The sequence below is a fragment of the Anastrepha ludens genome, chromosome X (assembly GCF_028408465.1).
Source record: "Anastrepha ludens isolate Willacy chromosome X, idAnaLude1.1, whole genome shotgun sequence".
NCBI lineage: Eukaryota > Metazoa > Arthropoda > Insecta > Diptera > Tephritidae > Anastrepha > Anastrepha ludens.
Genome location: NC_071503.1, coordinates 71292854 through 71320031, shown reverse-complemented (window position 1 = coordinate 71320031; position 27178 = coordinate 71292854). Strand labels below are relative to the sequence as shown.

The 27178-nt window shown below is 38.9% G+C and overlaps 1 protein-coding gene across 1 annotated transcript in view; it reads left to right on the top strand.

Moving 5' to 3' along the window:
• The window catches only part of LOC128869411 (calsyntenin-1), a 60814-nt gene that overhangs the window by 32068 nt on the left and 1568 nt on the right, over positions 1-27178 (top strand). Inside the window, exons 3-10 of the mRNA XM_054111962.1 lie at positions 96-238; positions 316-816; positions 914-1021; positions 8626-9838; positions 11082-11609; positions 11674-11757; positions 26681-26799; positions 26859-26982. Of these exons, the coding sequence (XP_053967937.1) occupies positions 96-238; positions 316-816; positions 914-1021; positions 8626-9838; positions 11082-11609; positions 11674-11757; positions 26681-26799; positions 26859-26982 (2820 nt within the window). The remainder of the gene's footprint in view (positions 1-95; positions 239-315; positions 817-913; positions 1022-8625; positions 9839-11081; positions 11610-11673; positions 11758-26680; positions 26800-26858; positions 26983-27178) is intronic.

Sequence of the window (27178 nt, the reverse complement as noted above, 5' to 3'; positions counted from 1 at the left end):
GGATTAAGAGGATTGGGGGTAGACAAAGAGTTGCTGTATGGTATCTTTTGCGATATATAACAATTGTTTATTTTACTTTTATTTTTGTAATTCAGAAAATGTTCTGGAAAAATCCTATCATGGGTTGGTCCGTGAAAATGAAACTTTGGTTGAAATAACCCCTTTAATTAAAGTTGATGAGGAGAAAATTTGTAACTTTCGCATATTAAAAAAACCGTATCACGAAATACCTTTTCAGGTGTGTAATCGCTGATAAATAGTTTCTTGATAACTATTGTATATGCTATATACATACGTTCTAAATATTATTTTCAGATTGAATTAGTGAACAACTTAGGCATTTTGAAGGCTCGTCGTACATTGAATTGTGAGAAGCGAAAGAGTTATCACTTTGAGATTGTGGCCATTTTTTGCGATGGCACTCATTCTGCCGCGGCCAATGTACATATAACGGTTATTGATATTAACGAATATGCACCGACATTTCTGCAGCCGTCGTACGTTACCGAGGTCGATGAAGGACGCTTATACAAAGAGATCATACGCGTCGAGGCGACCGATAAGGATTGTACACCATTATTTGGGGACGTTTGTAAATATGAAATCCTCAATAATGATCAACCCTTTATAATAGACAATGAGGGTTCAATCAAGAACAATGAGCCGTTATCTCATAAAGCCTCCCATAATCACATCTTATCGGTGGTGGCATACGATTGTGCTATGAAGGAGTCAGCGCCAATTATGGTGAGCATTAAAGTGCGTCGTGTTTGTGAGGCAAGATTCCTAGGCATTCCTGAACGTATAGATTACACGGTAAGCAAAAATACAAAAAAGAAGAATAACACAAAAAAAAAACGAAGATGTCGAAAAAACTAAATACATTCTTTTATAAATGCATTTCTTTGGACAGGCAACTGCAACTGAAAGCCTTTCCCTTTTTCCAAATGCACGACTTGAACTTTGCGACATGGACTGTAGTAATCAGAATTTAAATATACATACATCAGTAGCTTTAAAGGTAAGTAGGAATGTATGGAATATATTCGAAGTGTGACTACTAATAGCGTGACTGACGCTGCTATGTAAGAAGTAAGCAATCGCCAAACGGCCCTTAACGGTTAAGCGAGAAATCTTCTCTTGCAAAGGGAGTAGCTCCCACTTCTATAAACAAATTGATATAGCATGTTATTGAGCGGCTTATGTATTTTCAAGATGGCGTTGAAGATACTGAATATGATTCAAACCTGGGTGACTCTTCCACGTTAGAAACGGAGGACACTCTCGATATTGATCGGATTGTGCTCCTTCGATCGTAAATTTTTGAGTAGTTTATGACTTGCCGTTTTGATTATTTTTCAAAAAGGAAGAATAACTTTGGGGTTTATAGTGAGGAGGAAGTAACAAAAATTCCAAACTTTTGGTCGATTGGTATAGCAGGTGGCCAGCATTGGAAATTGAACTGCGAATGCGGGAAAGCATACAAGGGTATTATGCTGCATAAAATATAGTTGGGGATTATAGCGAAATAATGCAAATGAAATTCTTAGACGATTGTGAACAAGATATGAAAAACATTTGGAACAGCCAAGACAAATAAAAACAGTTCCGATTCAACACCACCACATACTTTGGCCTCAATTGGTGGAAAAAGTTTGACGTAAACGCAGCAAAGGAACACAAATGTGTGAAGTAAGAATCCAAATATTCGGAGGAACGCGATTAACGTTTTCGAATTATGATACAAACGTAGCTCGAAAGGTAGCCAAAATAAAACGGGATTGGTCGGCTGGTCCTAAACTATAAACAACTAAATAAATTAATAATTTGCGCGTTCACTTCTGTTAGGTCTTTGGCCGAGCTCCCCCTCTTATTTGTGGCGTGCGCCTTGATGTTGTTCCACAAATGGAGATACCTACAGTTTTAAGCTGACTCCGAACGGCAGATATTTTTTATGAGGAGGTTTTGATGCCACAAATACACTCGGAGGCTTACAATTATTCTATCATTTTCTGTTTCACGCACGAACCCAAAAATCGAATTTAAGATTATTAGTGGCTTTCTCTTCGCCTTATCAATGCCGGATCCGCAGAGATAGAGTTGAGATATTATACAAGGTTAAGCCACTATCTATCCAGGATAGACTCGAACATACCTAATTTATGTCCAATATGCCAAGAGTCCTTCCACGATATTTTTTCACATGCTAACATATCTAATATCCTTCTCCCTTTTGTCCAATCCCTTCGAAACAGCTATTTCTTGGGCTTACCGTTAGATGTCCTTCAGTATTGTGACCTTGATATTTGAGCCGTTTTCTTTGAAAGTGATGTAAGTCCATTTTCCAAAAATAATAAGTTAATTAAAAAAATGCATACAATTTACTATGAAATTTTTATTTATAAACTTTTCCAAAGAAATCTGTTAAAACTTTCTTTGTTTTTATCATTACAAATTTTCGTAGTTAATGAAGTTAGAAATATAATTACTTTTAAAATGGTGTAAGTCCACTTTCCCCAAAGACATACTAATATTTAGTTCAAAATTTTACTACATATTTTATTAAGTGCATTTTTATATGTGTGGTAACATTGTAAATCGAGGCTTCCTTGTCTATTATAGAACATAAAGTCATCCAGGTACATTGGATGACATAAGTATTGTATGTCCTTAAAGACTATTAAACGGCCACAAAACAGTGCCGAGAAATGAAACAAGTTGATTTTGTTTCTAGAAAACCTTTAGAAGATGCGATTCTAAGAAGGTGCAAAAATATTAACGGTGTAGAAGTAAATAGGTTGAAATATATTGAATAGATGTTTTAAGAAGCATAATTTAGTGAGAGTGATGATTTTAAATCACTAAATTTATTTCTCTCACTGGCAAGACCACAGAACTTTGGAAGTAGAGTACACCACGTTTATATCATCATTCCAGACCCTTCACATTCGAAAGCTTTAGAGATATGATTGATTTATTACCATATATCCTTCCAATACATCATGACTATTTTCGAAAACTTTATCATAATGAAAATAGTTTAAATATATTAATAGTAAGAGTATAAATAATTTTCGTTGAATAGTACAACAAATGTTTAGTTAAGGCCTTTTTATTTTGTTATTTGTTTACTGTTGAAGTATTTAAAACAAATGTCATAAAAAAATGATGTGGTTTCCATGGAAGTACCGTAGTTAATGGTTTGTAAGTATACGAGTATATTGAAAAAATACTAAACTAAAGTAGTAACATATATCCATATTTTTCAAATTATTCAAATGGCAAACCTTAAATATCTCCAAATAAAATAAAATACACTTACACCACTTTCAAAAAAAAGCTTATATATTGTGATCCTTTCAAGAAGCTAGAGAATGTATCTTTATTCTACTCCCGAAAGTACTTTTAATATGATCCCTAAGCCTTTGGGGCTTATCGTGCCGTCTGAAATTAGATGTTCACCCAAGATTGGTTGCATCAGTCCAGGACAATGTTTAAGTATGTGCCTTGCAGTTTCATTCCTTGTTCTGCAAACTCGACAAATTCCCAGTTTATTCATGTGATAGTTTAGGCTACAATGTCCCGTTCTAAATTCCTATTAATGTTTAAATTGTTCTTAACGAATTTTATGCAATAATTAAAGTGTTTTTCGGTTATAAGAACTCAGGAGTGCTGTTAGATTGTCCTTAGTTCCCTATGAGCTTATTAGTTTTCTATAGGGTGGGCCATGTAAAATTTGCTTTTTCAATCGGCTATAAAAAAACTAATCAATAGTTTTTCAAACTTTTTTTTTATTTTGAAGATTGAACATTGTCAATTATGAATGAAAAATAATATCGTTCAAATGACTGCTACGACTGCCATTCGATCAACCCAATTTTTAAGCACATTTTCGATTGTTCGGGCTCCAATTTCATGAATGGCAACTTCGATTTCGTGTTTTAAAGCATCAATCGTCTCTGGATGGTTCGCATAGCATTTGTCCTTAACGGCTCCCCACAAAAAAAAGTCCAACGGGCTTAAATCACAGCTCCGAGGCGGCCAATTGATATCGGAATTTCGGCTGATTATTTGGTGTTCAAAAACGGTAGCCAAAAGTTCGAGTGTAACTTTGGCAGTGTGACAAGTTGCACCGTCCTGTTGAAACCAAATGTTGTCTATGTCATCCTCTTCAATTTTTTTAAACAACTCGTTGAGCATGTCACGGTAACGCTCGCGATTTACTGTAACCGCGGCTCCTCGCTCATTTTCGAAAAAAATGGCCCGATGATGCCGCCAGAACAAAAACCGCACCAAACAGTGACTCGTTGTGGATGCATTTGCTTCTCTACAGTAACGTGTGGATTTTCTGAGCCCCAAATCCGACAATTTTGCTAATTGACGTAACCTCCGATGTGAAAATGAGCTTCATCAGAAAAGAAGAAGAAGACTCACCACTTTGCAAATAGGTTTTCAATATTTACCAATTTTGTTCAAGCGTATAGCGTCCCATTTCGTAAATGTCAAACCTTTAAGTAAATTATGAACACATTTGACATGTCATTTGTGTTACCATTCTCAAAAAAATAGGTGGTTCAAAAAGCAAACGCTATATGGCCCACCCTGTATTACCTGTGTGCGCAGTGTCCCTTGTTTAATCCGCAGAAGGGCTCTGGGTCTCTCAGGAGAGGTCAGGTTCTCTCAAAACCAATGTGGCTCGGTATACAGGGAGTCTAGGTATTATTGGTAAAGTCAAGTATGTTTGTTTTATGAAAAAAAAAAAGCTATTCGGTGCGGGTTTAAGTAGAGGTGGCGGAGACAATTTGTATCAAAGTAAATTTCTCAAACAAAAATTTTATTTACTTTTTAATGCCTATATTTCTCCTGATACTGATTTTTTCTACCAGATGCATTCGGATAATCTTAAGTATTTAATAAGTAGTGTCAACTCGAATTCATTTGTCAAGGTGACTTTAATTTACATATTGGAATTTATCATGGTTAAGTCTTAATAATAGATAAGGACTCACTTTTTGTAACAACTTTACTTTCACGTGACTTAAGCAATGAAAGATACATTAGATGTACACTTATTTATCAAATACCGTCATAATTCAATTCGCCTTTTAAAGTGCAATATCGTTCTATTTTAAATAATCTGTAAAAACATAAATAGGCAAGATTGTGCTAGAGGCATAAGTTTAATATGATACATAAGCATTTTGAAAAAGGTCGTTATGAATCTGTGTTACACGCGCGCAGATTCTCTTCCAGTTATTAGCTGATTTCAGCATAAAATCCGTAATACTTTCTCCGTTTAAAATTTTTTAGGTTTCGGAAGCATGGCGTGCTCTCTCCGTGCAGATTGCGCAGTTTGGTGAACTATCATGTCAAAATCTGTGGAGGTATTTTCTAAACACCCCGTGTTCTGAAAGGAATTGAGTCAGGTGATAGTTTGTTCCCCGTGGTTCCTTTCTAACCACGTTGTAAGGGTGGGTATTAGCTCATACGTCCATCTACCCTTGGATGACCTGTTCCACTGGTCCTACAAGTGGGCGATGGAGTGACGCCTTTCTTCTTTATCGAATTCTTTAGCTACAATGTCAACTGGGATTAGTCCTGCAATAACGAACGATGCGGTATCAGAAATTGTGCGGAAGCCGCAGATAGTCCCCAAAGGGCGAAGCCGATAGACGGCTTTTAGTTTTTTTGCGTAGCTATTGAGGTTCATTGCATCAGCTCAGATCGGTGCCGCATGCAAAAGGACCGAGCTGACAACCCTACTAAACAGTATTATTTTGCATTGACTAGGGCCACCGCTGGTTTGGCAATATTCGTGCCAGACAGGACTACACACTCGATGCCTTTTTCACTGCGTATTTTAGATGCGTTTTAAAATTTAGACGACTACCAATCATCACTCAGAGGTATTTAATGGTGGGTTTTGAATTGATAGTTACATTTTAAATTTTTATCTTCATGGATTCTTGTGCCTTCCTACTGCTTATTAAGACCACATCAGTTTTGTGCTCGTCTAATTCCAAGTTCATGGACGTCAACCAAGTCTTAATCCTATTTACTGATTCGTTGGCAAACCTCTATCGTGTAAAATTTTACATTTGTCTACTTGACAAATGTCAAAGATTGCGTAAAAAGAGGGATTGCTCACTTCTTGGAATTATTCACTTCTAACATTCTTCTGACATTCAGGCGTAATTTTTGAAAGACCCTCATTCGAAATCTCGATGAAGAATGCCCTTGTCGCAACTAAAATTTAGTCCTCAATCGAGCACTGAAGAATTATCAAAAAGAATTTTGAAAAAATGAGCTGATGGTTTAGCGAGTCCAATTTCACTGCTTTTTGAAAAATGTTCCAAAGTGGCAACTATTTGAGCGGGTTGGGCCGAAGGCGCGTACACTGAAGTGGACCGACAAAATTTTATCCAAGTGTGTTATTATTGCAATTACTGAAATTCGAAGAATAATTAAAAAGCAAGGCAGAAATTATTTTGGTCCGTCCACCCAGTGATCGATTAGTAACCTAGAATTTAAAAAAATTACATGCACGAAAAAATGTCCCAGTTTTTATGAGCATAAAAGTTCATATTTCATTCCTCATAAACATAAGGAAATAATCGCTCAGCGGCTTGTAAACGGCTTACAAGTAATTTACATAAATTTGTTTATAACATATTTTACGGTAACCCTGTCTTTCTGAAAGTTGCAATTTTTGTAAAGGTATGCGTGTATACGAGTATGTGTGATAAGTAGGCCGACTAAAAAGTCCTTAGTGTGCGCACGTAGAGACTGCTGATCAAGTAGTCAGCCGATAGTTGACAGACATTTTAGTTCGATCGCAAATCTTTAGTCAAATGCTGTGTCGATATTGTTCCCTTATTTCCAATCCTTACTCTGAAGTACATTCAAAATTTACTGAAAAGCAAATTGAACTAACAGGATTTTGTTCCATCATATACTGGAAGGCGTAATCTACTTGGTCTTCAGATCTTGTATGAGAGAGGCCTTCTCTTATCTTTTCAAGCAATATTATATATATCAATTTTACGTGTACTGAGCTCGCAAAAATTTTTACGAGCATAACACTAGATCTATACGATTAAGTGATGCAATCATGCTTAAGCTAAACTTATTCTGTAAGGTTTAACTCTGTAGGATGTACATTAATAAATAAATAAACTTAGTAGGTTCAACAAGTATTTGAAGTCGCTAGTCAAAAACTTTCCCCCACAGTAATGGGTATAGTGCTCTGCCTTTTGAAGAGCCTCTAGTTATGCCGATTGTAATTATCAGTTTGTTGTTCTATCTTCGTGGTATTAGGCATGCCATTTATTAAGGCCGGCAAGCCTTATGTTTATTATAGTGTTCTGTTTATGTTGTGATAGCGTGTGACATGTTGTGATAAGCGCCTTATATACTACTGAATCTATCTCCTTTTCCAAAACGCAGTGGGTAGCTCGGAAAGTTCTGAACAAATTTCTTTGTCACTTTCCAATTGCTCTACCTACTACCTAAACTTTTTGAACCCGTTCTGTTCTACTAAAAGTTTTATTTTTATTGCGTTCCTTATATTTCTACAGATATCCAAATGGGCTGTGTTTAGCCGTAGGCTATTCTTGAAACTTTTCATTTCTGTTATTATCGGTTTTTTAAACATTTTCTGTTTCGTTAAAGTTTTCTCAATGTCAAACCAATAATTCCTTGATCTAACATCGAAGGTTTACTGGATACTAATCAACCTTTCACTAATGTCTTCAGCAGAATATTATCATTGGAAATAAAATCAAGGATTTATAGTTTGTATTTAAATATTTTTTCATGACTTAAAGTATTTTTGGCGACGTGTGATGTTATAATGAGATTTACGTTCCTCAAAGTGGAGAAGAGAGAGAACCCTTAGTCATTGGCGTCATCGCCGGGTGCCAGGGAAAAGGCAAAATACACCACTCCTTTGTTTTGACATTTGATTTCAGCGTTTCTTAGGTTGACGCATTGCTGTTGTTGTTGTTGTTGTTGTTGTTGCAGAATAGACATTCCCCATATTTACATACAGGGAATGCCGCTGGAGTGACAGTCTTTGGCCGGATATAAATCCGTGTCATTTCGGTAACGTAGAACCGACTGTTGTGGAAACGGACGCATTGCTCTTATCACTTTCATATCTTTATCGCGATTTTGTAGTACGCTAGTTTACCTATTTTGAAACCAAACTCGAATTTTGAAATTGTGGAATTTGAAACTAAGAAGACGATATGACCTTAGTACGCGACTAAGTCACATGAATAACAAGAAGACAAGAAGTGGCTACTGCTGAGTTAACCCGATGAATGTCTAAGTAATGGTGGGTTGTATCTTAATATTTAGCCTTTGACTTCAATGATTACAGCTGAAAGGTGAGGGATCTCACAATATCTGAACAACTGTAGTTTCTTTATACCTGGAGTGTTGGTGGATCTTTTCATAGCAGAATGGACGTATACCCTTTCACTGCAGTTCACACCATCGTACTAAGTCTTAATCGAAGGGATGTCGGCTCGTTTTTCACGCCTTTAATCAGTGTATTTGGCTAACCTAGTCATATTTTGTATAAATATGTATACATGTACTCAATTAATTAATTTTTATCAGACAAAACACATTTCGTTTGGCTGCGATCGCGATATATCTAATTGCTCTACTGGGCTCTCATTAATCGACTTACTTCCTCGCAATGCTGAGTGGACAAAAGACCTAAGTTATGATGAAGGATTAGAACCTGTTTTTCATTTCGATGGAGCGACAGGTGTGACTGTGCCTGATGTGATAATTACACACCACGACTTTTCCACGCGCCCCTTTAGCATAATCACAATATTCAGACACTACAACCTGGCGACCACCAGTAAACACATCAAAGAACACATAATTTGCAGTGCTGATGATCACAAAATGAATCGTCATCATATGGCATTGTTTGTGCGCAATTGCCGGCTAATTTTATTGTTGCGTAAAAATTTCAACGAAGGTGACTTGAATATCTTCAGTCCTGCCGAATGGCGTTGGAAAGTTTCGCAGGTATGCGACAACGAATGGCATCACTATGTGCTAAATGTTGATCAATCAGCAAAAGTAGAATTATATATTGACGGCATACGTTTTGAAAACTCAATAGAAGATCGGCACAGCAATCCGGAAGTGATAGACGACTGGCCGTTGCATGCAGCACATGGCGTCAACACAACCTTAGCAATAGGTGCATGCTATCAAAGTTCAGAAAATCGTTTGAAACATGGCTTCAATGGTGATATTTCTGAAATAAAAATATCACTAAACTCGGTTCTTTCGCCGGAGGATGTCCGATGCGGTACCAATTGTGCTGAGCATTTGCTACCACCATCAGAGAGTTTGTTGGAAGCTGACTCGCAGGTACAAACCAATGCAGAAATGAATGAAATATACATTGAAGGCCAGAGCAAAACCAACTTGGAACACTTGCTGCAAAAAATTCAATATATCAACACGAAAGATAATCCCACAATCGGTCGGCGGAACATCGAGGTACGCACAACTATGATGTGCATCAACCAAAGCTCCACACGATTACCGACCATTGAGACTTACATAATGGTTAACGAGCCCAACCAATTAATACTGCCTAGCAAAGCTATTGCTGACAGTAACGTTGTTTATAATAGTGATATGAGCGTCGGAGAATTTAAAAACAAATTGATGGTAGCCCCATATGTGCCATTCTTTAGATCGTCGTTACCCGTTACAATCAGAACAAATGATATAATCAATCACCTGCAACACAAACAGTTCGATGTAAATAGTGAGGAAAAAGCTAAAATTATAATAAACGGTAAGCAAATAAGTATAAGTATTTACGAAAATTTAAGATTAAGTACCCTGTCTAAAGATCGGAGTTACTTCAATGACAGATGTAATCAATGTAACAGCAATATACTAAATGCTGATTCAGTTGCTGGCTGATATGTAGTTAGTAGTGTTCTGTTTCTTAGGAAAGAGAAAAGTGCTAGTTCGCAAATGTGAGAAAGGAAACTCGCTTTTCATTAAGATTAATTTTACAACCCATTTGCTTGTTGCAATAGTTTTCATAAGTTAATAAGATGAGTAGACATTTTTTTTATTTAAGAAAGTGTAAAACTCAAATCATTTATGAAATGTTATTATTTTCTTTTGATGCAGCGGTTTGTATGAAAGCTAAGCCTTCTTTGAAATAGTTATTTATTTATTTTTATTTAACTAGGTTTTATATTGTTAGGGGTGTTATAATTTATTATATTACATTCGTATTATTTGTTATGTTATGTTGTTATTTGTTCCAAACTGTATTGATATGAACTGAATGACTACTTCAGAATTTCATCGTAGACAAATTTTAGATGAGTTATTTAGAAATAACCTTCATGACTTCGATTCCGGCTACCGTATCCACAGTATTTCTGCATAGCACTCGTGTTTTGTTAGGTCGACTTAACGCTTTAAATTAAATGTCGTACGTATTTTATAAATATGGTGTGTATATACAATATAATATGTCCAAAGTTTTAATTCGCGGAAGAGGGGGTTTTAAAATTTTTTACTGTAATATGGAGACGCATTGCTGCGAGATAGTATGACTTTAAATCAAATACTATATACATTTATGTATATTAATATTCATAAAATATAATTTGCATTAGTGGGCAAACAAAATTCATGCCTGATACCATAGGTACGTATTTACACCAAATGGGTATTACAGGGCAAGCAACTCCCATTCCCATGATTGACAGCAGAATAAAATTGGAGGTAAACTCTATTTATGCATTGCTCTGTTTTTATTTGCTTTCTATATACTGGGGAATCTTCCTCTTGCTTTAAATTCATGTATTAATAAACATATAAGAATTTTGGAGTTCGTAACTGGAGACGGATGATGATAATTTTAGTGGATGAAACTCTCGTCGAAACTTTCACCGGTTTCATTAAAAAATACCCAATAAATTATCTTATAAGCCTGCATGAGTATGTAGTGTAACTAAAAATAATTTCCCTTTATCCCTCTTATAAGTTCATATAGTAATTATTTTTATTTTCAGGAAATACAAATAATTTGGTTTCGTATTCGGAAATTAAACGTGGGGTTCATATACTAGGCACTATTAATATAACTGTTGTAAACACCAACGATAAAATCGTGGCAAATATGCAAAATTTGGATTCATGCAGTGTCATCGTCTTCCCTTCATTAAATCCTGATCACGAAGAGATTCAGGTAGATGGTGATGAATCGCTTTCCTCAACACTTGACATTAAGACCAATATCAATAAAGATGGCGTTGAAATGATTGGCAATGACGGAATTACCAATTATTTGGATGTCTTGAAAGCACTGGTTTATAGTAATAAGAAACCGGCTTATTATTTAAATCGCGTCTTTAAGCTTGCTTGTACCCAGCTGAACTCGGTATTTAAGAGTCAAGAATTTACATTGACTCTGACGGTATTGCATCCTAAGCTAGTGCCCAAGTCCACAACAGCTCCTGGGCCAGTGATGGTCGTGCCAGAAAATTCACCATATGACAATAGCGTTGTGAATGCCGGCGCCTTAGGCCTGACATCACCGGGTAAATAAAATCAAAATACTAACATAACAAATTTAAGCACATATTTCATTTGATTGTTTTGCAGATAGCAGACTTTTTGCACATGCTATGATTCATCCACATGATGTCCAAGAACCCAAGGTGCATGTGCATTCTATCATTCACAAAGGTAAAAAACTGCTTAGTGTAGAAGAAAATTAACAGAACAAGTCCGAAAAGGACCTATAGAGCTGATAGTCATGGAGAGACCGATTAAAAGCTGCAAACGCAGGAGCTGATGAAGCTGAAATGGTGGTAGATAAAGATAGTACCATTTGCAGAAAGTTGTATAAATCAGGGATTATAAGAATGTCTATGGACAGGTGGCGTTAGTGAGATAGGCTGGTCTCATGTGGCTTAAGTGTTTTAGCATTAACATGTTTATTACCGCCGAGACCTATGGCTTTGGAGGGTTCAGCTTTTCTGATAGGCTCTTAAACCTCATTGCTGGTGAACGCAAGCGGCACAAGTACACAATATACATTGTCGGCTGAAGCAGCTTGTGCGTCTCTTCGGGCCGACGGAATACAAACGTTGAATGTTATTGCCACCTCGTACAATTATAAATAATTTCGGGCATATAGCTACTCCGACTGGACTGTTGAAAGTGATCCGGTCAACAGAATTTTGTGTCGAATATTGCCTTCAAATTTATAAATCGTGTTGGTCCTATCAGCATAGATTATTTATTTGATGTAGCCCGGCTAAAATCAGTAAAAATAAGTAAAATTACGTCACCCAGTTTGTTAGTAAACAAGCCTATTTCCTAACTTAATTCGGGTACCATAAGTTCGTTCTAAAAATATGTTGTTTCTACGTGCTATGTGAAATATTGAACTATTTTGTTGGAACCGTTTACTACTGATTTACTTTGATGTTGGAATTAAAAGTTCGAATCTTTTGCTCATAGCGGCCGGTCGTCTGATTTTAATGTCTTGGCTTTGAAATTTGTTTTCTGTGTTGGATCTCTTTTTTCTTCTATAATAGAACGCAGAGAGTTATTTTTTAAAACTTTGCTTCCAACGTATATGACGTTTACTCAAGAGTTCCCTGGGGCAGCCATCTTGGACCGATTCTATTCCAATTTTAATCGATGATCTAATATTTTAACTTTGTTGACCTAGACGTTATGATGTATACTCAACTTAATTTTAATCTGTACTTTAATGCCACGGTTAATAAAGATAAACGTACTCTTACATTTATAAGGCGGTGGTTAAAAGAATTCATTGATCCATATTTTACTAAATATGTTATTGGAATATGGCTGGTTTCTCTGGAATTCACATTATCAACTTAACATAGATAAGCTAGACAATAAGTACATTTGAATTACTTTTTACTTTTCGTCTTAAAAATTTTGGATTGGCCTCGCTCTGTGATCCCTCCCTATGCAATAGTCGTATAAAGATTATTAATCTTCCCACTCTAGACTACCAAGTCGTGGAAAAATGCTGGAAATGTTATTTATGATTAAACTTCTCTACTTCTTCTCTGGAGTATCGATGAACTCCAGTTATCCTTTTTTAAACCATGTAAAATAAACTAACTTCTTCTCCTTCTTAATTGAACCGCTTACGCGATTTTGGCCGAGTTTAACAAAGCGCGCCAGTCGTTTCTTTCTCGTGCTAACCGGCGTCAGTTGGACACACTAAGTGATGCCAAGTCCTTCTCCACCTTTCCAAAGGAAAGGAGGCCTTCCTCTTCCTCTGCTACCACCAGCTGGTACCGCATCGAATACTTTCAAAGCCGGAGCGTTTGTATCCATTCGGACGACATGACCCACCCAACGTAGCCGCTGGATCTTTATTCGCTGCGCTATGTCTATGTCGTCGTAAAGCTCATACAGCTCATTGTTCCATCGCCTGCGATATTCGCCGTTGCCAACGTGCAAAGGTCGAAAAATCTTACGCAGAATCTTTCTCTCAAACACTCCAAGCGTCGCTTCATCGGATGTTGTCATCGTCCACACTTCTGCGCCATACGTTAGGACGGGCATGATTAGAGTCTTGTAGAGTTGTTCGTTGAGAGAGGACTTTACTACTCAATTGTCTACTTAGTCCAAAGTAGTACTTGTTGGAGAGATTCTACGTTGGATTTCAAGGCTGACATTATTATCGGTGTTAATGCTGGTTCCTAAATAAACGAATTCCTTCACAAGCTCGAAGTCATAACTGTCAACAGTGACGTGGGTACCGATACGCGAGTGCACTGACTGTTTGTTTGAAGACAGGAGGTACTTCGTTTTTTCCTCGTTCACTACCAGACCCATTCGCTTTGCCTCTTTATCCAGTTTGTAGGAGGCAGAACTAATAGCGCGGTTGTTAAGGCCGATGATGTCGATATCATCGGCATATCACAGCAATTGTACCCTCTTATAAAATATTGTGCCTGAGCGAGTAAGTTCTGCGACTCGTACGATGCTCTCCAACATCAGGTTAAAGAAGTCACACAATAGCGTGCCATCTTGTCTGAAACCTCATTTGGTATCAAATGGTTCGGAGAGGTCCTTCCCAATTCTGACTGCTGCTCGTGTGGAGCAATATCATCTTGCCTAACCATCTTAGTTTTGCGGGGATACCAAATTCAAACATCGCGACATACAGATAACATATTTTCGTACTGTCGAATGCAGCTTTGAAATCGACTAAAAGATGGTGCGTGTCGATTCTCTTTTCATGGGTATTTTCCAAGATTTGGCGTATTGTGAATATTTGGTCGATGGTAGACATTCCAGGTCTAAAGCCACACTGATAAGGTCCAATCAGTTGATTGATGGTAGGCTTCAGTCTTTCACACAATACGCTCGCTAGAACCTTATACGCGATATTTAGAAGACTAATCTCCGATTTTTGGCACAGATTCCAGGATTGCCGTTCTTATGGATTGGGCAGAGAACATTAAATTCCTATCGACGGGGATGCGAATAGCTCGGCCGGCAGTCCGTGAAGGCCCGCGGCTTTGTTGTTCTTTGGCCGCGGTATCGCTATTCTCACCTGGTTGTTGTTGTTGTTGTAGCAGCATAAACATTCGCCCTTCCTACATACGGGGAATGCTGCTGGAGTGACAGTCCTTGACCGGATATAAATCCGGGTCGTTTCGGTAACGTAGAGCCGACGGTCGTGGAAACGTCATGGTCGGGTAGCTGAACGACAATTCGGTCGTCAACGATTGGGGTATCGGGATTTTCACATTCTCTGTGACATGCGCTGCTATCACCATTTAGCAGGTTCGAGAAGTGTTCCCTCCATAATTTAAGTATGCTCTGGATGTCAGTCACCAAATCGCCGTCTTTGTTCTTATAGGAAAACGCCCCGGTCTTAAAAGCTTCTGTAAGCCGCCGAACTTTCTGGTAGAATTTTCGGGCGTTGTTCCTATTGGCCTGCATCTGAAGCTCCTCGCACTCATGTATTCCGGCCTCTCGTTTCTTCTGTCGCATAATACGTCTCTCTTCCGTTCTTAGCTCTCTGTAGCGATCCCACATGGCTCGCGTTGCGCCCGATCGCATGTTGCTCCATTGCTAGTGCATGCCGGTTTGTTGGGCAGTACTCTCTGAGAGCAGGGGTGAGAGTCGAGTGGCGAATCTTGTGGCTGTCTGTTGTGATTGCAGCTTTTCGATGTTGAACATTCGCGTAGATGTACGTTTTTTGCTGCACAGAGGCGTGTGCGCAGTTTGGCTGCAACAAGGTAATGATCCCAGTCTATGTTGGGTCCACAGATCGTACGTACATCTAATACACTAGAAGCGTGTCTTCCATCTATCACAACATGATCGATCTGGTTTCGCGTTTTTCGATCAGGGGACAGCCAGGTAGCTTGGTGGATTTTTTTATGCTGGAATCTGGTGCTGCAGACTACCATGTTTCGGGCCCCGGCGAAGTCGATCAGCCTCTGTCCGCTACCGAGTGTTTCGTTGTGCAGGCTAAATTTTCTGACTGTGGGACCAAAAGTTCCCCCCTTGCCCACCCATGCATTGAAGTCGCCAAGCGCGATTTTTATGTCGTGGCGAGGGCAGCGCTCATAGGACCGTTCCAAGCGCTAATAGAAGGAATCTTTAGTCGCATCGTCCTTCTCTTTCGTTGGGGCGTGGGTGCAAATTAGCGATATGTTAAAAAAACGGGCTTTGATGCGGATTATTGCGAGACGCTCGTCCGCCGGTATGTAGAGTACTTGGTGACGAAGTCTCTCTCCCACAACAAATCCAACATCGAATTTGCGCTCCTTTATAAGGCGACTGTAGCAGATGTCACAAGGTGCTATGGGTTTTCTTACTTTGCCCCGTCCATCGCATCTCTTGAATGGCGGTGATGTCAGCCTTTACTCTCTCGAGGACATCAGGTAGTCGGACAGAGGCACTTTCCCCATAAAGGGACCGGACATTCCAGGTGCATACCCTCAAATCGTATTCCTTAGTTCATTCGCAGGGGGCGGCATCAGTATAGGGAGGTCTCATCCGGGGCTTTGTACATCTATTCATTAGGGAGGATTTTTAAGTGGCGGGTCCCAAACCCAGCGCACTACCAACTATCCTGGAATGCTTCGCTTTCTCACGTTAGCTCACTGCCGAACGGGTGTTCGGCATCTACCCAGAGGATACGTGGCCTAATCCCGGACGTTGTGAGCTGCTTGAACCATGTGCAAAATAATCGTCCTGGCCACTCCGAAGTGAATGGAAATCAGTAACTTTCCCCACTTGCGTAAACTTCTACATATGGAAGCATTCTGCAAATAAATTAACACTTAACACATACTTAACAAAGAGGATCCGGGTTTTACCATCACGAAAACTACAATATCCTCTCAATGATTGACCTTGATATATCACAATTTTTTTGCAGCTGCTGATTTTTTTTGTGTAGCTGAACATTTTTAGATCTCGATGCTTAAAAAAATCCTGCCTCTCTTCGCCCAGCGTCAAAGAAGCGATCAGTACGCCATGCGAAAGACTTCTAGCAGAAAACATTTATAACTTTTTACTTCACCGAATATATATAAGAATAATGGTGCCCACACTCACCGACGTAAACGTACGTTCCGTGTCAGCTGACACGATCAAAATTATGAGAGCCCCATGTAAATGAACACTGATCATCTTGATCTTACGACGATATGGTGTATCGTATACTTGTGCAAAATGAAAATTTTGATTGTTTCGTAAAAACCTCTCAGCTGATTGCTCTCTCACCACACAGTGTTGCCAAATAGTTCATTTTGATATCAATAACGAAATAAACTTAGATGTAAATCCATTTTAATTTAGATTTTTAATAAAATAATTTACATACGATGTTTAATAATGTTAGTTATAGAGAAACGAACTACATATTTGCATTTGTTTGTCATGGCTTTCGTTTATTATACAATGAAAAATTGTAACTGATAAAGCGGATGTGTGTAAAACTATGTATAAAAAATTATGAATGGTAACATTGTGTCGATACAACCTAACATAAGCCCACACGAACCGATGTATTATGTAAATATGTAACCAAACGAAAGCAGCTTTTTTCTACGGTCACAAGTTTTGCTAAATGTTTTGTATCTCACGGGCAACAGACAGGGACCACGGTAACTTCGTTGGGTGTTGGTACCATAAAAATAAATATTATTATAGGAATAACATATTGTTATACGAATAAATTTTTTTCTACGGTTTTCACCACAATGTATATTAGTTGAACCCTTTGTAGTATTAAGTTGAGAGGCATGCTGAGTGAGCTGCAGTAGCTACGAGAGTCGCACGTTTCCTCTGTTGTTGGTTCTATATTACTGGAAGCACGTGTCAGTTCAACAGCATCCTTAAAAATTTACGAGGAATGAATTATACAGCGATTACAACTACAACTATTTGTTCCCATGTCAGCCGGTTCTACGTGCCGGGATGACTCGGTTTTTTCGCTACCGAGGGCTGCCGCCCCAGTAAACTAGCCCTGTTTTGTGCACTGAGCAGCAAGACTGCTCCAACTATTTGGTGTGGCCAGTTAGCACCACAAGTGGAACCTCTACGGCCTATCGTAGCAACAATTCCCCGAGGACATCTCGCCGCTCTTCCCATCCCTACCGATGTGCGCATGGGTGAACGCGCATTCCACTAGGCGATCATCGCTTCTACGATTCGCTTTATCCCAGCTGAAAGAATCAGGGACATACCACCCCATTTCCTGAGTTTCTTCGAATAAAGAATCTCAATTTGGCAACTCGATAACTGGTTACCGAACATAAGCGGACTAAATGGGCTGAGCACCTGAAGACCTGCGACTTCAATTGTGGTTTGAGGAAGCTCCGGAATTTCCAGTAACGCCGAAAACCTCAACGAAGTCCTCGAATCTCTATCCCGTCTGGTCGCCTAGTAATAATGATTCGTAGTGCACAAAGCGTCAGACCGGTTGAAATACTGCTATCAGGAGGCTTCGTTTTTCTTGTAGCATCTTCATAATGAAAATTTAATGCTCCCCGTCAAGGAGCACAGAACTCAACAAGCTTAACAAGGAATTCCTGTTAGGGTTTTACCGAGGAATCAACTCTGCAGACACTTGCTAGAATCGGAACCACCTCCCAGGCGAGTCAGAAGACACGTCTTTGACTGCACCGACGACATCCACACAACTGCAACTACTGGAGCAGACAGTATATAGTCAGAAATTAAACGACATTCGTCGGGAGTTTCTTACCACATTCCTAAACTATCTCTCAATTAATGTGATACAATTTTATGCGTGGGACTATCCAATTATTAACGATTCGAGGCATAAATTCAACATCCGAAAGATTATTCGGGGACAGACGACAGACATTTTCATTAAGTCGCCTGTTGGAGAGAATTTGTTTTTTAAGTACTCGTTATCAAAGCCTTAACCCATTTGCATCATAAACTTATATATACGCTGAGGTCACTATCACCGGAGCGTATTCGGCATTCAAACCAAATATTTAAGTAATAGGATAACACACTCCCTAAAAGTATAAGAACACACGATCATAACGGTAACATTTTTTGGATGCAATGATGATTTGCTATTTTCCTTCTCTTTGTTATTTCTGCTGTCACTATCACCGATGCGGTGCAAATGCTGAAATATGTTGTTCACTGAATTTATTCGTAACCTTAAAAATAGACATGGCTGGAGTTCTGGAATCTGAAAGCAGTTTTAGGCCACTAAAATGAAGAGGAATGAGAGAAATAATATGCGATTGTGATGATAGTATGGTACTAGTAAATTCGAGTGGGAAGAAAAAAATGAATTACCAAAAATTCAAATTGCATCAGGCAAAAAGTTTTTTAAATGAAGATATTGTAATGAAGATATTACTTTAAATTAAATAAAAGTTTATTATGCTTTGACTATTTTGATAGCTTTAGTACAAAAACCAACGTTACAAGTTTATTGGGGAACATATTCTAGTATAGAAGCGTCAGTTTTCACAACAAGTAGAATTATTTCAATACCGAAAAATTGACATTTCGTAAATAATGAATGTCAATCAGATCAATGTCACAATCAGGGTGAGCATTGTAGATGATTCAAATAAAATTACTAAATATACTTGTATTGTTTCGTCACAGCTAGTTCGACGCAACAAGTGCGGTAAATACTATGTAGTACAACGTTTCCACAGACAATGCTTTAATTTCTGTGCAGTCTGTGTCCAGAAGGTGTTTAGCGGATGCCAGCTTAGAGCGCCGATAAAATTGGTACCCATTGTCGCTTCTTATCCTCACATGAGTACCTCGTCGTTTCACGAAGTTGCGGAAGCATAAAATAAACAAATTCTTCACCAACTCAGCAGGTAAATAATACGCCCAATCTCTTCTCTCTACGCCTTCCCATAGCAACGTCAAATGGTCAAAATAAATCACCTGTATAAGTAAATGCCCGAAACGGTGTTACGCAGTCAGTAGTCATCTGCCCGATCAAAGGCGGTTTGTGCTTTGCTTCACCGCACAACTCGGTTGATTTCGTTTGAACAGAATTTATGCCTAATGCTATTAATACTCGTACGCTATTAATGCTATTGGTCGGCGGACTTATAGTGGCAAGTATGCTGCTTAGTCGATGCAGGATACCACTCTGATCTAAGTATGACGATAGCCTATACAATGGACTCTACTTCTTGAGCTTACGTGTCGCAGACAAATCTGCGATCTCGTTTCCAAAATGTTCCTGTTATGCCAACTTCTATATTGTATGATCGGCTTTCCCGATTTCTGCTGCTGAAAGTTGCAGAGGTGTATGCGCTTCCCTGTTATTTGAATGCACTTGAAATAGATTTATGGCTCGAAGAACATGGGCTACGATTCGTTGCAACTTCATTTATGAGCTCAATCTGTCGAAGTCGATAGTTACGCTGCTTGACTGCATACATAATAGTTGTTCATCGTACTGCATCTAGTAGCGTTGTTGACTGGCAATATTATTGTCATGTCATTTCCTTCCTGCTTTAGAAAGTCGGGACCCTTTACCCATCTCTGTGACAGCTACGCCTCGGTGGTTTTAATGGACGTATTGCGACATCTGCGGGTTTTTAACATGTTGATCCCCGCAGCCGCTCTTCTTGCGAAGTTAAGCCAAGCATTTCGGCAATCGCATGGTCCTCAAATGCCTTGTACTCTCGCTCAGACGAGTATAACCAATGCAATGCAGTCTGCGAGACGCTCCAAAAACTATATGTTCGGCTCTGAATACGTCTAACCATCAGTTTGTGCAATCTCGTACCTAATGCCAGCTTAGCAGGCGCAGTCCGTGTCTCTGTACGCTACTACATACCCAACCGCAGAAAACGTAACTTAATAGTAATTCAACTCTACTCTTGTTCAGGATATGTAGAGAGTAGAATCATGGAATCTTAAACACTCTTACATAATGGAATTCTGTCCACCAAGGTAACCACTTTCTGCTTCGCTTCGCTAGCATCGCGTCGTACTAATCGATATCACACCTCCCCATATCTTGAATGAGAAGTTTAGAAAAAATTAAAAGAACTGCCAACGATAACGATGCAATAGTCCCCGCTTTTTTGGAGCCCGTGTACCGCTCAAAAGATCTTTGGGCACGCGATGAAATTTGATGTGGAATACATAGGTGTGTTCGAGGGTGTTCCGGTGTAGACTTAGAACTTTATCTACCGCGCTGCTGCGTTCCCTATTGACTGCTTTTCGTTCTGTTGGCGACGATTCATTTGTCTTCTCCTCTTAGCTGGAATCCTACTTCTCTATTGATTTTAGTGATCTGTCTATCGGCAGACTTTTATGACACTCTGGTGTATCTAAACTTGCAACCAGGTCATCAGCGTAGTTTGTTATAATTGACGATGCCTCAAGGAACTCAGACTTAAAAAGTTCTGCATTTTTATTTTACATATGGTTGGTTGGTTGGTAGAGGTGCTGTCTGAGTGGCACACCTCAGACTCAATTAGCACACAAGGTGCCATTTTGGGACACCACTAGTGGAACCACTGCCGTTATTTAGTCGAACCAGCTTGATTTGACTTTAAATGTGCCTATTTGAACTATTTTCTTTCCTGCAATTTCTACCAACTTGTTCATTAAGAATTTCTCCAGCATTCTATGTCTTAGAACACCCTGAGTTGGGCACTCACACAGATAGTGGAAAACTGCCTCCCTAGAATCTTCTTGATTGCAGCTTCTACATATATTGTTATACGGCCACCCCATCTTCCTAGCAATGAAATCCTTGGAATCTATCTGAGCTTGGGAAGATAAAAGTCGGCGTGTTACCTCTATTACATAAACTAAGCTTATTGCATAGCGTACACCATTTTTGGGTGTTTGGCCGAGCTCCTCCTCCTATTTGTGGTGTGCGTCTTGATGTTGTTCCACAAATGGAGGGTCCTACAGATTCAAGCCCACTCCGAACGGCAGATATTTTTATTAGGAGCTTTTTTATGGCAGAAATACACTCGGAGGTTTGCCATTGCCTGCCGAGGGGCGACCGCTTTTAGAAAAAAATTTTTCTTCATTTCGGTCTTTCACCGAGATTCAAACCTACGTTCTCTCTCTGAATTCCGAATGGTAGTAACGCACCAACCGATTCGGCTACGGCGGCCGCCGAGGCATGTATGCCGAAACCAAAACGAGACTCTGGAACCCGACTTCTTATACATATCTTTACTACCGTGATATCTGATATGCTGTAATTAAGACATAGGTTAGCATTTATACCTTTCTTCATAAGAATGTTTGATCATGGATTACCTGACTCTTTTCAATAGTAAGAATTGTACGCACTGTTGTTGAGCCCCATGATTTTACCATGATTCATCTGGGGCTTTTGTATGAGACTAAAGTGTATATCCTCCTCGCTGAGAATTATTCTAAACTGCTAGTGGCTGCTTTTAAATGGTTCATGTTAATCTGCACGAACTTTAACATCCGTGTTGTCGTCGGTGATGTTCACTCTGTGTTGCCTTCCTCTGGGTTGGCATCGCCTTTAATTATCTTCATTTTGGCCATTCGGATGCCAAAGCGGATATTGTTGTCCGCCTTGGACAGTTTTTCCAGTGATTGTCTACAGATGGCCAAAAGGAATGGACGAGAGGTGTTTTTTTTTGGCATCTTCTACCTTTATTAGCGGTCATTCTGAAGCTAAGCAACGAAGCCGTTTTTCCCATGGTTCGTTCATCGGCGGCAACCAAATGCCAGCTCTGGATCTTTTCGTATCCTTGTCAACGATCGCCATTTGTAGGTGATCCCTTGCGACCTCGCTGAAGTGTCTTTTGATTGTTGATTTTCTGTTCGTTGCTCATCCCCTGTTTTGGCCTTCTTGGGGTGAGCGTTACCGCTTTCATTTTGAGAGCGATTTATTTTTTTGTACTTGGTGCTTGCGTTAGTAGTTGGCACGGGTGTACGTTCCGAAAATTTCTTGTACTCCTCGATCACCGTCTTGTACCTCTTCTTGCCGATTTGGTCGCGTTCATGCACGGTGCCGGCTGCTGCGTTCTTGGCTATTCTGTTCAACATGTAGATAGCCCTCTGGTACCGTTGCTTCATGATCATGGATAATTTGGCTTGTTCTTTCTTTTTTGTGTCTTGTTTGTCGGTAAAATTTTGGTCCCACGAGTATGTTCGCAAGGGGTTAGTCACTCGTCCACAGAGCCGGCATGCGTAGAGAAGGCACTTAGTACAACCGAACTTGCCCGGGCGTTGGAGGAGACCGTTTGCCCCTGGTTCTTTCGGCACGGCAATGAACGCTGTGCATTCTGTCGGCATAGCCTAACTCCTTACTGATGCACGCAAGCCCTTCTACCGGGGTAAGATTTTGGTACCCAAGAATGGCGATCATATACTTGAAGATCCAGGGTGAGCAAACTGCGTCGAAGATATCATATGCTCAAATGTTAATCGGTTGGGCTTACCTTTATTTGCGAGAACATCTCGCATATGTCTGCCGATACACAAATTTGGCTTTGACGGAATTGGAGCAAAATGCGAACCAATGGCTGTGCTTGTTCGGGGCCCTGAGGTAACCCAATCCAATTGCGTTTTGGCAGGAATGGGACCCTCGTTATTGGCTTATATTGAAGTTGTGGTGGCGCTTAAGTAGGGTTGATTTTAGCGAATCGGCAATGCCGACTTCATGTTACTGTAGTGTTGCAAAGGCACTTGTTCAAAGCGTTCGAAATTTTCTTTCGTAAATGACTGCTCTGGCAACGCAAATTTTCTATTATCAACGTTGCTTCCGATTTCTGGGTGACTTTAAATAACTGTTCGGATACCACTCTGTCGTCATACCACTGAAGCGTGAGGGGGTGACTCTGTCCTCGAACCCCGATCTTCTTGGCGATGTCTGCCTCCAAAAATGTGATATAGACCCCTCATCAAATCTTGCTAAGATTTAGTATTTACTGTTTGGCTCGTAAATGTTGACAGGCAACATCCTAAACAGCTGCTTGAATATTCCATTCAGGAGCTGGCAGTGTAACACCGGCTGTAAACTTCTATCGCGTTGAACAATTTGGCGTGATGCGAGTGGAACTAAATTATTTTGTAAGAGCGTTATTGTATCAACGCTGACATCCATTTATGCCACATAGCTTCTTTGAGCGACATTTTTCGTTAATGTGACCCTTTCACAGGCAGGAGAAACAACTGGTGGCTTTTGACACATTTCCATTTGCCTTCCACGTTTTCGGCTTTAAACGACGTAAATTGTAGGATCAGATGCTCATCACTGCAATGAGGGCATTTTGCTGTCTCTGCTGCTTTTTTCTCATGGTTATCAGATGAAGCATTACTTCTGAATGTACTTGTTGGCATCAGACGCACCACTCTGGCTAGCTGGTTCAACCATTTACTAAAATGTTCTATTGTAACATACTACCTAATGGTTTCTGAATGTTTCGTTTAGTCAAACTGGTTATTCTGCAGTAGTTTGTGATTTGTTCTAGCAAGGAGACATTTGCTAGATGCTGGTGACATTTTGCTGACTTCAGAAAAGCTTTCACGTTGCGCACTATGGACTAAAATGAAACGATTTGATCAGGTTTATGCTCGGTGATTGGCGATACAACGGTTTACTTTTGTGTAATTGATGTTTGATCAGAATTTTTTGCCGACTAAACCTGAATTTTAATTCGCTTAAAGCACTAGGCACGTCATTTGGATGAATAGCATTGCTGCCACTGCGCCCTTTGCTTGGCTGGTAAGGCATTTTTATAATCCTATTAAATTTTGACTATGGCTGTAACCAAATGCTTCGGTGGTGTCCTTGTAATTGGCAAAAAGGTAGCCATTCTTCTGCTTTATTGGCAAAAGTAGGCAAATCGTAAAAAATCTCTCGATGGCATAGTGACTGTGCTCGATTTGCGTTGTCCTGACTGTATTACTCACTTACTTCTTGAGGTTGCATATTCTCGCGCAACCTTGTTATATACCTTTGGCTTTCGATGGTGCTATTTTTTAATTCTTTCATCAAAACTCTCAAGTCATTTAATGTCGCGCCAATGGCGTGCATTTGGCCCTTTCCGGCTGGTCCCTTCTGAGTTCAATCCTCCATTACTATACTCCTAAATGATGGCTTAGCTTCGTTGTTCTCCAGTCTTTTTAACGGTTGGCTTCGAAAAATATATCGACATGCACTCAATTTGGGGCTGCTTGAATTTCTAAGCATATACTATAAATACTAGCATATACGAAATACTGTGTACAGTTGAACGTGTGTTGGATAGGGATATTAAAACAGCTGTTTATTTAAACTGTTGATTCAATGGAAACGATGAATTTGTTTAGGTGTAAGGTAAATATAACTTAAATATTAATACGGTGGATTTTACACTTTTTGCTTGTTGTTTTTTATTCGTGTTGCCTGACACGTCTGCAAATCTTTTTTTCTTAACTTGCCTTATATTTTAAAATGGATAACTGCGAGCTATGTCGATACCGTTCAGCTTATGCGTATGGATATCTTTAAACATACATATGTACATGCAATAATACCGTAATATATGACAAATACAATAAATAGGAAAAGCGATAAATAAACGACTAAGAATAAACGAAATAAACGACGGAATGCCACAGGGCGACCTAACAATGTATAGATGCTTAGTCAAAAACGAACCGATTTGAATGGTTCTGGGTTCAAAATGATCGTAATTACTTACACGAGCGACTTCATGTAGAAACAATTGCAAAAAGGTAGCTAAAATCTTTTTATTTTCAAAAAACAAAAAGTGTGAAACAGGTATTTTACTCAAAAATTTATTACTCAAAAACAACTCATTTTAGCTACTGGTCATTCAGCTCAATTGAAGTCTAAGGTGTCCTCTTGATTTGGAGAAAGTTAAAAAAAAATACACTTTTTGAAATATTTAATTTCGAAAAAATGTCGATTTTTTTTTCTGCAAAATAAAAAATGTTCAACTACTTTTTTGCAATTGTTTCTACATGAAGTCGCTCGTGCAAGTAATTACGATCATTTTGAACCCAGAATCATTAAAATCGGTTCGTTTTTGACTAAATTATGAGCATTTAAACAAAAAAATTTTTTATATAATTAAAAAAAATCGATTTTGAGGCGAAAAACAAAATTGCCGATAAATCTTGAAAAAAAAAATTTTCGGGCGAATTTTCATTATTTTGACCAGAGAGCAACATATTTGAGTTACATCGAAATCGAAGAACATGTCCCTAATAGCCCGGCTGAATTGAAGTGGAAAGCATCTATATAAATACATATATAATTGGCGTTTAAACCCTTTTTAGGTGTTTGGCCGAGCTCCTCCTCCTATTTGTGGCGTGGATCTATCTAGATGTTGTTCCCCAAATGGAGGGACCTACAGTTTTAAGCTGACTCCAAACAGCAAATATTTTTTTTATGAGGAGCTGAAAAAATTTCATGGCACAAATACACTCGGAAGTTTGCCATTGTCTGCCTACGAGCCACCGCTATTAGAAAAAACGTTTTCTTCATTGTTTCACGGAGATTCGTTCTCGTTACGTATGGTAGTCACGCACCAACCCATTCGGCTACGGCGGTGGCAATACGACCTAACAATAGAAGCTATTTTTTTTATTGCATCGTTATGATACTTTTGAATAGTTGTATTATTTTCAAGAGCTCTGATAAAGACGCCTTCAAGCAAAAACTTTTTGAAAAAAGTTATCGTATATTATAGGAACACCAAATAAACCAAGAAAAATACGAAAAGTTACAAAGTCCCTATTATTACCACCAAGATCTTCTTGACAACATTTTCCAATGGTCAGACCATTAACCTCATCTAGACAAGCTCAGCGTTGCGTTGTTTATTGAAAAGAAAAGAAACGGAGGGAAACTATTTATCAGTGTAAAATTGTGAAGTAGCTATATGTATCCCACAATTCAAATATTACCATACTGCACAAAATTACTAATAAATAATGGTGAAATATGATTGTTTTTTACTTTTATACTATTTTACACAGTAGCCATAGCTATAAGCTTATTATATTTTGTAGTTAACTGTAAATACAATTGTCAATAAAACAAACAATATGTATAAATATATATATGTGTGTGGGCTGTTTTTAACTAATATATTGATTTTATTCGTAGCTGAAAGCTCACATCCGACAATGCTAATTATTTTGATCTGCATATTTTTGGTGATACTTTTGTGCGGTGTATTCATTATTCGTTTGAAAAATAACAACCTGCCTGAATCTTGCTCGAAGGTAAATTCTGTTCGTTATTGTTAAACAAACCTTCATACTAATAAATTTCATTTCTTTAGGTTGCCGATGAAGGTTTGGTTTGGGATGACTCGGCGTTGACGATCACAATAAACCCCATGCAAACCGACGTTGTTTCGGAGGATAGTTCTGACTCTGAAATATCCGAGTCTGAGGAAGAAGAAGGTTAATACATTTATATTCATAAGATGTTAAACTTTATATTGTCAATAATAGGTGGCGTATTCATAGCGATTTTTTTGAACTTGGAAAACAAAAATAATAATAATTTAATATATATAAATGTTTATATGCCTATTGGCAACCTTACTCTGGGAGCTAGGTTGGCTCGGGAATCGATGCCTGCTGTAACACAACTGAT